General features: G+C 47.6%; 1 protein-coding gene across 1 annotated transcript; it reads right to left on the bottom strand.

Moving 5' to 3' along the window:
• Positions 1-2,886: 2,886 nt before the first annotated feature.
• On the bottom strand, positions 2,887-3,846 carry LOC308349028 (olfactory receptor 10H2-like; the record flags this gene model as incomplete). Its single annotated transcript, XM_080813573.1, has 1 exon — positions 2,887-3,846. The coding sequence occupies one exon, from the start codon at positions 3,844-3,846 to the stop codon at positions 2,887-2,889; it is 960 nt and encodes a 319-aa protein (XP_080669699.1).
• Positions 3,847-13,519: the final 9,673 nt, after the last annotated feature.

Raw genomic sequence — 13,519 nt, 5'->3', positions numbered from 1 at the left:
ATCCTTTCAAAGATAGAATGCCAACCAGCACCAGATTGTTCCGATTCAAATTTTTTATTAGCGATCACAGTATAAATTTTTTAAGGAAAGACTAGACTTGTTTTTTTTTTTTTCTTGAATTTACCCTTCCTACTGAGAAAAATGGCTGGAGGCCCTGATGAGCTCTGAAGTAGTACTCAACCCAGGTGTGGCTGAATATAGACCCTGAGCTCCTTCCACTGGGATTTTAGAATAGTAGTCATAACAATTATTAATATTATTTTGAATTCTTACTATGCACCAGGACCCATGCTGAGCATTTGAGGTGCATGATCTTATATAAACCCCAAATAGCTCTTTGAAGCACAGACCAATACTATGAACACCATGTTGCAAAGGGAGGGGCTACAGTTAAAAGGTGTAAGGGACATGTCCAGGAAGTCTTCCCAGGCAGGGCTCAGTGGAGAACCTGAGTCATGTCCATTGGGCCTTCTTACCTCCTTCCCCAGCAGAGATGGCCGCATGTGGGGCCTACACCACAACTCCATGTCTGAAGTCATCCTTAAGGGTTTCCCAGCCAATGGTAATGGAAAAACCTAAAGGGAATCAATATAAAGATGGTGAGCTGTCAAGGAGATCACATGCTGCTAACATTTGTCAAATTACCAACCCACATAGACAATTCACCAGTAAAAGTTGGGTAATTAGGCATTGAATGTTACATCAAAAACCAATGATGTACTATACCTTGGCTAATTGAATTTAAATTTTTAAAAAATTGAGTAATGAGGAGAACTGGGTACTATGCATGAAAGGAGAATACAACTTTCAAAATACAGATAAAAAACAGAATTTTGAGAAGAGATTCATTCCAGGACAGGGGACCCAAGGAGCTAGATATTGCTTTGCTACTTTATGAAGATTCCTGAGTTAGAGTGGTTGATATCAGAAGCAGCGATAACTGCACATTGGAAATACCACCTACATCTCTTCTCTCATGGTTGGTTTGATTGCCTGCCCCAAAGAGCAGGTTTTTTGAGAGAATTCCACTTGTAGCATTGATAATGCCCCCTTTTGCATTTGTCTTCTTCACTGCACTTCAGCGTAAGACAGTGTGAAGAGGAATAGATTCCCAAGGAATTGAGACTTTCCTCCTATGTCCACTTTCAAGTGAGATCCAGTAGAGAGGCATTCACCTGACGGATTCAGCTCAGCAAGGTCATGACAATGATACATTACTAGAGGTTTCATAAGCAGATAAGGAGGAAGCCTTACAATTGATGTCACATGGAAAGTCCTTCTAAAAAGATCTGTAAAAAAACTCCTCAAACTCAACACTCAAAAAACATAATCACGTCAAAAAAGGGACAGAAGACATGAACAGACACTTCTCCAAAGAAGACATACAAATGGCTACCAGACGCATGAAAAAATGTTCATCATCATTAGCCATCAGGGAGATTCAAATCAAAACCACATTGAGATACCACCTTACACGGTTAGAATGTCAAAAATTGACAAGGCAAGAAACAACAAATGTTGGAGAGGATATGGAGAAAGGGGAACCTTCTTTCACTGTTGGTGGGAACGCAAGTTGGTGCAACCACTTTGGAAAACAGTGTGGAGATTCCTTAAGAAGTTAAAAATAGAGCTACCCTCTGACCCTGCAATTGCACTATTGGGTATTTACCCCAAAGATACAGATGTAGTGAAAAGAAGGGTCACATGAACCCCATTGTTCATAGCAGCAATATCCACAATAGCCACACCATGGAAGGAGCCAGGATGTCCTTCAACAGATGAATGGATAAAGAAGATGTGGTTCATCTATACAATGGAATATCACTCAGCCATCAGAAAGGATGAATACCCAACATTTGCATCAGCATGGACAGAACTGGAGAAGATTATGCTAGGTGAAATAACTCAAGTAGAGAAAGTTAATGAGAAAGTCATATGGTTTCACTTATTTGTGGAATATAAGGAATAGCATGGAGGACATTATGAGAAGGAAGGGAAAAATGAAGGGGGACGATATCAGAGGGGGAGATAAACCATGACAGACTATGGGCTCCAGAAAACAAACTGAGGGTTTTAGATGCGGGGGGGGGGGGATGGGTTAGCCGGTGATGTGTATTAAGGAGGGAACATATTTCATGGAGCACTGGGTGTTATATGCAAACAATGAACCATGGAACACTACATCAAAAACTAATGGTGTACTGTATGGTGGCTAACATAAAATAATATAAAAGAATTTAAACAAAATTTTCTGAAAAAAAAAAAAAAGTGGTTTCCCAGGTCTGGGAGTTATGGGAGCTGGGGAAGAAATGGGGAATAAATGGGTAGGGGTTACCTTTTTGGGTGACAAAAATGTTTCAAATTGATAGTGGTGATGATCACATAACTTTGAATATACTAAAGACCAACTGAATTGTGTACTTTAAATGGGTGAATTTTATGGCATGTGGATTATATCTCAAGAAAGCTGTTTGATTACAAATAATGGAGGAAGAAACCAATGGAGGAAGAAGAAGAAAAGTTCACATTTATTGAGCACCTGCCATGATATGGGTGTTGTCACATATTTTTACCAATCATACTCGGTAGTCACTGTTAACCCATTTCACAGATGAGGCTACGGTCATCCTTCTACCTTTTTCTTTACTTTTTTTTTCTTTTTAAAAAATTTTTATTTATTTATTTGACAGACAGAGAGCACAAGTAGGCAGAGAGGCAGGCAGAGAGAGAGAGGAGGAAGCAGGCTCCCTGCAGAGCAGAGAGCCTGATGTGAGGCTTGATCCCAGGACTCTGAGATCATGACCTGAGCTGAAGGCAGAGGCTTTAACCCATTGAGCCACCCAGGCGCCCCCTACCTTTTTCTAAAACCACCTTCACACTGGCCACTTAAATGTTGGAGGGATAGAGTTTGCTGAGGAAGGTCTTCTTCATGGCAGTCTTCAGCTCCTTGTTCCTTAGGCTGAAGATGATGGGACTGAGGAAGGGCGTGAGGACTGTGTAGGTGATGGCCATCAGGGTATTGCTTTCCTGGGAGTGAAGACCCTTGGGCTTGAGGTAGATAATTGAGGCAAAGCCATAGTGCACAATGACCACAATAAGGTGGGAAGCACAGGTGGAGAAGGCTTTGTGCCTGCCCTCAGCAGAGGGGATCTTCAAGATGGCAGCCACAATTAAGGTGTAGGAGAGGAGGATGAGGAGAAAACAGCCCAACAAGTTGGTGATGCACACCAGCCCCACACCTAGGGCCACTATTGGTACATCTGTTCCACAGGCCAATTTCAAGAGAGGGGGCACATGACATAAAAAATGGTGGATCTCATTGGGTCCACAGAAGGTGAGGTGGAAAATGGCGGTGGCAACCACCAGCCCTATGACTGAACCACCAGCCCAGGACCAGGCCACCAGGCAGGCGCAGCCACGGGGGCTCATGAGCACATTGTACCGCAAGGGGTGGCAGATGGCCACGTAGCGGTCATAGCCCATGACAGTGAGCAGGAAGGAGTGGGTGAAGCCGAATGTGAAGGAGAAGAACATCTGGCTGGCACAGGCTGCAAAGGCGATGGTGCGACGGGTGGATAGCAGGTCGGCCAGCAGGCGCGGGGTGATGGCCAAGGTGTAGAGGATCTCAGAGATGGACAGTGCACATAGGAAAAGGTACATGGGCGTGTGCAGGCTGCGCTCGCTCCAGACAGTGGCCATGATGAGCAGGTTCCCCAGCAGTGTGAACAGGTACATGAGCAGGAACAGCAGGAAGAAGATGGGCAGGAGATGAGGTGGGAAGGTGGAGAAGCCCACGAGGATGAATTCAGACACGGAGCTGTGGTTTAGACCCAGAGTGGCAGCCATCCCTGGGTGGAGAGAGAGCGAAGGCGACCTGGTGGGCAGGAGCTCCAGGTCCAAGCTGAGCCCAGGCCAGAGGACTTCCCGGGGGAAGAGGGGACCCTCACCCTGCAGACCATGGCCATTCCCCCCGCCACCCAATGCTCATAATGACTGTCACTGCACCTGGGAGTTGCATGGGGTTCATGGAACATCATGAGCCTCAAGTGCGTAGGGTGGGCCCTGGAGCATAGTGAGAATGCAGTAAAAATAATACTAATAATAATAACTACAACTACTGTTATTACTATTATTGACTCCATGCACAACCTCCTGACTTTCCTGCCTTGGAGCATGCTGGCCATTCCATGCTTTTCTCCAACTCTGTGATTCAAAATCCATCCTGAACTGTAAGTGCAAACTACTCCCTAATTGCTATCGTCAGCTGGAGGGTACCTCTCCTGTGTGGCATGGAGAGGATGTAGCCTCTGTTTAATTGTCAGCAGTGCCCCTTACTGGCTCACTGGGAACATGGAATAATATTCCTTATTTCATAGGGCTGTAGAGGCACTAAGGTGAGGTGTGCATATTCAGCTCTTAGGTACTATTGTTGTGTGGTCCTACTTGTGTGAGTCCCCCACAAAGATGTGGCACTGACCAGCATCACCAGATCACATTCTCCCACCCCTGCTGGGCACTCTATCTCTGGTCAGGTACCAATGCAATTCACTGAATCTCCTTCCATCTCCTCAAGCCCTACCCACTCTCCTATCCCCAAACGCCTGCTTCGTGGAGCAACCAAGGCTCGCAGCTGTGGGATCTCCATTACCCTTCTCCAAGAGGCAACAGACTCACATCTGCCCCAGCTCCCTGTGACGACAGCTCTCCTTCCAAGCATCTGCTCCATCCAGGGTTACTTCTCTGTCTTTCTGTCTCTCTGTCTTCCTCTCTCTGCCACCAACAGACGTGATGCAAAAATGCAACACCTTTTTAACAATGCAGGATGGATCAACTGATGAATGTTTAAACAAAAAGTGGTATATCCATATGACGGAGTATCTTTGAGGCATACAAAAGCATGAAGTACAGACACACATTACAACATGCTGAGACAATATGCTGAGTGAAAGAAGCCAGCCACAAAGACCACATATTGTATGAGTTCATTTATTTGAAATATGCAGAATAGGCAAATGCATTAAGACAGAAAGCAGTTTAGCAGTTGCCAGAAAACGGGAGGAGGATGGAATGGGGAGTGAACTTTTAATGGGTTGTAGATTTCCTTCAGGAATGGAGAAATGTCTTGGACCTAAATAGAGGTGTTGGTGGCACAACACCTTTATTTATGTTTAAATGGCACTCAGTTGTGCCATTTAAATTGGGAAGGAGGTGGGGAAATTGGAAATCTGCATTGTTGGTGGGATAGCACAGTCGTTCAAGAGCTATGGAAAACAGTATGAATGGTTTTCCATCTATAAATTAAAAATTAGAAATAGAACTACCTATGCCTCAGGCATCCCACATCCGGATGGATATGCAAAAGTAGCATAAGCAGGGTCTGGAAGACATATTTGCACACTACTGGTCAGAGCAACGCTAGCCACAATAAACCTGAGGTGGTAATAGCCCCATTGTTCATTGGTGGATGGATGGATAAACAAGGTGTGATATATCCGTACAATGGAATATCATTCTACCTTAAAGAAAGGAAATCCTGTCTCATGCTATAACACCAATGAAGCTTTATGCTATGTGGAATCAGCCAGTCCCCAGGAAGGAGAAATCCTGTATGATCCCACCTATCCAAAGTACCTAAATCAGTCAAATTCATAGAAACAAAGTTGAATGGAGGTTGCCAAGGGCTACAGAGAGTGGGAAATGGAAAGCTTTGTTTAATGGGTGTAGAGTTTCTGTTTTGCAAGATGAAAAGAGCTCTGCAGATCTATTACACAAAAACATGAACATACTTAACACCACTGAACTGCATACTTAACAATGGTTAAGATCATAAATCTTCTGTTGTGTTTTTTACACAACAAAGTATGAACACTTGCTACATCATAAATGAAACTTGAAAACATTATGCTTTGTGAAAAAAAGCCAGGCATGAAAGATTTTCTGAAGAAAAGGTCGCCTGATTCCTTTCATGTGAAATACCTAAGATAGGCAAATTCATAGACATAAAAAGTAGATTAGGGGCTGGAGCCCTTGCTGAGGGGCCTGGGGAATGGGGAAGTGACTACTAATGAAGGCAGTGTTTCCTTTTGGGTGATGAAAATATTTGACAACTAGAAAGGGGTGGTGATTGCACAACATCATGAATGTGCCAAATGCCAATATTCTGTTCAATTCAAAATGGTTAATTCTATATTATGTGAATTTTGCCCCATTTTTTTAAGAAAGCGAAACAGGCCTTTTTAGGCCCTCCTTTACTTCTGAGTTGTCTCTCCCTTGATTCACAGCCCAGCCTGTCCCTTCAGGGACTCACTCGGAGAGTGAGTGTCTAGGGCCAGAGGGGAGATGAGGGAGGAAGAACCCACCACCTGCCCTCAAGCCTACCTGTGCCTTCCAGGGCAGCCACTGAGCCTCTGCCCGGGTGTGTGTGAGAACAGAAGGAGAAGCACCTCAGAACAGCTCTTCTCAGGGGTGGTCAGCCTCCTGTCTCACAGACTGGGATCTGGGTGTCCCCTGTGTCTCACAAACACCTCCATGTGGGCGGGCCCCACACCTCCACATACCTGCATTCCACTTGCCACCCATCCCCACAGGCGCAGCTGCCTTAAGCAAAGAGCAGGCCCACAGGCACCTGAGCCCTGCTGTCAGCCTGGCGCACCACACAGATGCGGAGACCCGGCTGCGCGGATGGACCCACGCGAGAGCAGAGTCGTGCACACAGGCACACCTGCAGGTGCACACAGACCTACACTCTCACAGTAGGACACAGCACAAGCAGGAAGATGGTGACTAACGCTGGTGTCCCTGACACACAACCTTCCCGCTAAGATCTGCAGCGACAGCCAGGAAGTGCACAGGACACGCGCATGGACTTGTGCGCCCACACAGCCCAGCCCGGATGCGCGATTCCCGGATTAGAGGTCTCCGCCCAGGCACCGTTTGCTTCAGACTTCGTTGGGCCGGGTTCTGGGTCCCAAGATCCACCCCAACATTCGTATTACCCACAGTCTTTCCCTGCATCCCGCGCTTGCATCACCTCCTCCTGAAAGACACCCAGGGGCACACACTCGCCTCTGTTGTTGGCAGCGGGGAGCGGTCTGGGGGCGTCGCACAGGAAGCCCAGGGTCCCCTCACTGGCACTCAACACCAAGAGCTCAGAAGCGTGGTGGGCAGGGCTGGAGGCTGCACCTGCACTTTATCTAGCTGTACTCCAGTGGCTTTCCAAAGGCTTCCCAGGGGGAGGCGGGCTGCTGACTCAGCTTGTGGGCGGGGCCACCATCATAGCCCCAGTGGGGGTGGGGGGTGGGGAGAAGCAACAGGACTCCAGAGACTTCCAGAAGCTCCCCTGAGATTCACCTAGAGCTGTACATGGAGCCTCCAAACTTTCCCTAAGGCCTCCCAGCTGGGCTGTGCAGAGGACGTTTAAGTCAGGAGACAGAGGTGACAAGACAGAGGAAGAAATACAAAAGGAGGCTGGCGTCCCTCCCATACCCTCTGAGAATACTCGTTTGTTCTCATGCATTATGGACTAGGCACACTCAATTCCCAATGCTCAGGCTCCATCCACACCCCACAAACAGGCACCCCGGGGCTATCCCAGAGAGGACAGCACAGGTTCTCAGAGCTTTGGTGGACAAACCCTGGGTCCCAGGCCCTGGGACTGGTCCAGAAGACAGCTGCTTTCTGGCCTCTGCAGAGGCAGAGGTATTGGGCCAGAGATGGGATCTCTAAGGCATGTCCTTGCTCCGGGCCCAGGGTGCTCCAGGCTGAGGTCTGAGGGAGGGGGAGAGGCAGTGCCACACCATCACAGTTACCAGCACCAGACTTGCCTTGCGCTTGGGCCACAGTGCAGCTCAGTGTCCACTCACCTGTCACTGCCCATGTTCTCACATCCGGGCCCCCTGCATGGTGTGAACACATCTGACCTAGAAGACAGCACCCGTCCTTGTATTAGTTTCCTGGGCCTGAGGGGACAAATTACCACAAACTGGGGTGCTCCAAACTCCAGAAATGTGCTCTCTCACAGTTCTGGGGGCCAGGGGTCAGCAGGGTCGTTCCTTCTGCAGGCTCTGAGGCAGGATCACCCCTGCTTCTCTCTGGCTTCTGGTGGCTGCCAGCAGACTGGACCGCATCATTTCAATCTCTACCTGTGTTCACATGAACTTGTCCTTGTGTCTGTATGTCTTCTCCTCTCCTTAGAAGGACACTAGTCATTAGACACCAGCATTTAGGGGCCCAGCACGCAGCATGATTTCATCTCGAGATCCTTCTCTAATTACATGTGTAAAGACCTTATTTCAAACAAGGTCACATTCTGAGCTTCCAAGTGGGCATGCATTTCTGTATGACACTATCTTGACCCACTACAGCATCCGTCCTGATTCAGTTCTCTGCTTCAAGTCTGACCTCTACACCTGCTTCCTGCACAGCATCAGAGGGATCCTGCTGAACAAACCACATTCCATCTTCCCCTCTGTTTGGAACCAGCCATGGCTCCCTAGTCCCAGATGCTTCACTGCAGCCAACAGTCTGGTCCTTGTTGGCCTCTCCAGTTTCCTCTCTCAGCTCCCTCTCCGTCTTCCAACACAGCACCCTTACTTTGTATCTGTAGGCTAAAATGAGATGGGAGCATTTTCAATTTCTTGAGTGTACCAGACTCTCTCATCCCCAGATCCCACTGCATCCCTCATGCCCCACTCCCATCTGCTTCAATCAACTGGCCCCACTTCCCATGCCACCCTCTCCAGGAAGCCTATCCTGTGTCCTTGCACCACTGACTGGGCCAGGGGCCTGTCTGACTCCTAGCTTGCCCTGAAGTCCCCCATCACATGGTGCTGTCATCACTGGTTATGGGTCTGAATCTCTCACTAGACTTCGCCAGACCTCCCAAGGGCAGAGATGACATCTCACTGGGAGCATCCTGTGTTCTCAGCCCCCATAATGGTAAAAATTAAATGGAACAATACATGCACAGTACAAATGCATTAATGGAAACAGTGAAGGAAGGACATGCACAGTGCTGCGAGACCCTACAGCGCCAGTGGGAAAGGAGGGAGGTGGCATCTGAGCTGAACTCTGAAGGATGAACAGTCCCTGGCACACGGAGTCAGGGAGGGAATGGCTGGCAAAGGAACCAACTTAAGAAAAGGCATGGAGAAATGCCCAGAATGGAGTCGGGGGAGTCTGGGAAATCATTCAGGGTCAAAATGTAAAGGGACTTTAGGCACCTTGGATCCACCCTTGTAGGGTCCAGGGGAGAGTGGTGGAAGGAGGTGTCAGCCTGGACTGAGGGTCCCATCAACACTGTCCTCTAAGCTCTAGCCCACTGGCACAGCAGAAGATCCAGAATGTGAGGGCAATCTGGGGCATTTCCTGCCACAACTCAAGTCGGGAAAGGATATCACAGAAACAGACGTTCAACCAAGAAGTGAATTCAGGACTAAGAAGAAAGATCTTTGTGTTGCTTCTGGATGCCCAAAGAGGTCAGGATATAAGGCTAAGGTCACAGAAGGGGGTCAATAGGAAACCAGGAGATGGAGTGGAGCCCAAGGTCTCAGTTCAGCTGCATCTTCCAGCTCTGCCTGGAAGGGGGCGCTGTGACCCTGGACAAGTGGCTTGGCCTCTCTAGGCCTCACTTTCTCTTTTATGAAATGGGGATGAATGATAAGGAGAAGAGACACTTGTGTATAAAGAGCCTGGCACACAGTAGGTGTGCGGCCGAGGTGAACTCTACCCACCTCAGCACCCATTTCAACATTTTTCTTGAACTGTGGGCACCGTGCTTTCATTTTTCTCACAGGTATTTCTTGTGCACCTACTGTGTGCCAAGCAGTCTGTGGTCACTGGAGATAAAATGACCAAAACCAATGTTTCTTTGAAACACAGCCTTGTAGCTTCGCTCAGCTATTCTGCCAGGCAGGATTTGTGCATTTCTGGGTCTCTGCACTGGGTCTGATGCAGGGGTGACCAAGAAATATTGTCCTAGTCATTACCTACCCTAGACATTCATCAACCCCCACTGGGTGCCGGAATCTGTACTCACAGCTGCAGACAGAGAGACGGGTCAGACCCAGCCCATCCCCAAGAGTAATGTCCTGCGCCTACACGGCACTGCACTCCTGGCCCCAGGAATGTGGGGGCAGTTTCCTATGAGTCTTCCATCTGACCCCAGGCTCATGGACATGGCAGGACTCATTAACTATCAGTAGATTTCCTTTTCAGATCCTTTTACCTCTGTGAATTTCAGGGAAGTCACCGGGGCTATAGCGTCCTGAGAGTCTACGGCACCTTCATGACATTTATCTCCAAGGATATGAATGATTTCAGCATTTGCTTGTCTCTTCCCCCTTGCCTGGTAGCTTTAAGTGTTAGCACTTAGGTCCAGTCACTTTCCATCTCTAGCACAAACTAGAACACCATGAATGGTGTTCATATTCAACCACAGACTGGACAGTTAAGTCAACTGAAAAACTCTTCAAATCCTTGGTCATTGTCTTGTTTAAGAAGTCCCTGTTCATTTTGCTCGGTGGCTGTGTGTTGGTACATGGAGGGAGGAAGCGTCATGTTTGATCTGCTCCTTGATAGCTGGGTAAAGTCGGAACAGGCCACGCTAGGTGGTTGGTTTGATAAGCATAACTGGCCTCAGTACCCAAACACTGTGGGCCAGATAACTCTTATCTCTGGCTCAGAGGACATCCAGCCCTAGCTAGCATGTATCCAATAGTTGTGTATGCAACGTCTGAGCCCCTCTGTGGGGACCCCACAGTGACCAGGACTGACATGCCTGCCCCTGTGCACATGACAGTAGAGGGGAGATGGTGGATGATAGATTATTGAATTTAGAGAAGAATATGAGATGAGTGAGGAAGGGAAGGTGGTGGGCTATGAAAGCAGGGCAGATTGCAGGGGTTTATGAAGAAGGGGGCATTTCAGCTGAGACTTTCTCCTCTACGGGCAGAGTGTGAGGAAGGGGTGCATCAGGCAGAGAGAACAGCATGTTCTGGGGGTGTGAGGTGGGAAGACGATTGTCCATTTCAGGAATGGAAGAAAGCCAAAGTGACAGAGGGCTTGGACAGGAGAGGAGGAGTGAGTGGCTCAAGATGGTTTAAAGCCAAACAGGGATCCACACAAAAGGACCCTAGACCATAACCCTAACTGCCATGGGATGGAACTCATCTACAGGAAATACTGGCTAGGATACACACAAGAGGGTAGATGGGCTCCTGGGATGGCAGTCACATAGTCACTCCTGAAAAGTCAATTTCAGATAAATTAGGGATGAACCATTTGTATTTCAGAATGATTTTACCACTCACATACTTCCTGGAGTGTTGTAATGAGAGATGAGTTTGTTTTCTCAGCCAGTTTTATTGACCACATATTAGGTACCCAGCTATGGGCACACAATATTAAGCTAGTTCAGACTGGTCCTACCCTCTTAGGTTGCTAGTCTAGTGGGGAAGGATGGAGGGTGTTGATCAGGTAATACTATAATGCAATGCAGTGACCATTACCGTGGAAGTAGAAGCCTCAGCTGCTCTCAGAGCTCTGGAGACCTTTGTCCCTGTCTGAGTCCAGCAGCATGCAGTGTTCACAATGGCCACTTGGCACCACGTGGTTTGTGGGCAATGGTTCTGCCATGGTGTATGTTGTATAACTTGACCTCTTTGAGCTCCAGGAAACTGGTGCATGAGCCAAAAAAACAGTCACCTCCATTTCCCACCCACTTTTCTTGGTGCTAGTGAAACACTATGTCTGAACTTGAAATTAAGATGGGAAAAATCTTTGGGGACCATTCCTCTGGAGTGAGCCGAACTTACCTAGCCTTGAGGTGTGTTTTGAAACTCATCTTCCTGCAGGTCTGTGGCCAATCCTTAGGGACTCTTTAAATTCCACGAAGGAAGTGGAGATGGGGAATTGTGTGCCAACTTTTAATGAGTTCCCAGCTGTCACTTGAAATCCTGTGACTTGTTCAGTAATGACCATGGTCTTGGCTTCTAAGGATTGGTATGCCAGCTGGACTTGGCAGGCTGTGCACAGAAGGGGTCCCATTGTGCTCTTTCATGCCATTGACTGACTCCTGATGAGGCTAACTCAGTTCACCTCTCTGTGTCCTCCAGGAAGGGAGCCCAGGGGCCCTGGCAGATGGGCTCTGAGCCCATGGGGGCAGGGCTGGAGGTGGTGGATTCAGACAATTCTCCTAATCTCCTGCTACCCCAAGACATCACCTCCACTGAATTCTCTGGGGGCTTTTTGTTTACTTCTTTAAACAAAGACTAGCTAGCCACCAGTGTGAACTGTTCAGCTCTCCTTAGGTTCTTTAACACAGACTGATAGGCAAAGATAGACTTGCATGTAGTAGCTTGGGTGGCTCTGTGTCTCAGGGCACTGACTCACACCAGACAGACTCAGGTGGGAATCCTGGCGAGCCACTTCCTGGTTGTGGGACCCTGGTGCAATGACTGGATCTCTCTGATTCTCTGTCTGAAAATGGGGACAGCAATAGTAATAGCACCTGCCTAATGTATAAGCTGTCTGGTACTTAGCAAATGTTCAGGAAGTGCTCGGTACTGTTATTTCATCACTGAGCAGAGCCCTGTAGCAGCCTGGGTCCAGTGAATAGAATCAGCTCAGTGTCTATCTACCTTACTCTATGCCTTTGAACTCCTCCATCCATTCATCCATCAAACACTATTGAGTGATTTCTGTGTTCCAGGCCCCTGAAATTTAAACACAGGGCAAGGAATGGTCAACTAATCTTTGACAAAGCAGGAAAGAATATCCAATGGAAAAAAGACAGCCTCTTCAACAAATGGTGCTGGGAAAATTGGACAGCCACATGCAGAAAAATGAAATTGGACCATTTCCTTACACCACACACGAAAATAGACTCAAAATGGATGAAGGACCTCAATGTGCGAAAGGAATCTATCAAAATCCTTGAGGAGAATGCAGGCAGCAACCTCTTTGACCTCAACCACAGCAACTTCTTCCTAGGAACATTGCCAAAGGCAACAGAAGCAAGGGCAAAAATGAACTATTGGGATTTCATCAAGATGAAAAGCTTTTGCACAGCAAAGGAAACAGTTAACAAAACCAAAAGACAACTGACAGAATGGGAGAAGATATTTGCAAACGACATATCAGATAAAGGGCTAGTATCCAAAATCTATAAAGAACTTATCAAACTCAATACCCAAAGAACATATAATCCAGTCAAGAAATGGGCAGAGGACATGAACAGACATTTCTGCAAAGAAGACATCCAGATGGCCAACAGACACATGAAAAAATGCTCCACATCACTCGGCATCAGGGAAATACAAATCAAAACCACAATGAGATACCACCTCACACCAGTCAGAATGGCTAAAATTAACAAGTCAAGAAATGACAGATGCTGGCGAGGATGCGGAGAGAGGGGAACCCTCCTACACTGCTGGTGGGAATGAAAGCTGGTGCAGCCACTCTGGAAAACAGTGTGGAGGTTCCTCAAAAAACTGAAAATAGAGCTACCCTATGACCC

This window comes from Martes martes (assembly GCF_963455335.1).
Source record: "Martes martes genome assembly, chromosome: 1".
Taxonomy (NCBI): domain Eukaryota; kingdom Metazoa; phylum Chordata; class Mammalia; order Carnivora; family Mustelidae; genus Martes; species Martes martes.
The sequence above is the reverse complement of the archived record's forward strand: the minus strand, read 5'-3'. Positions and strand labels throughout refer to the sequence as shown.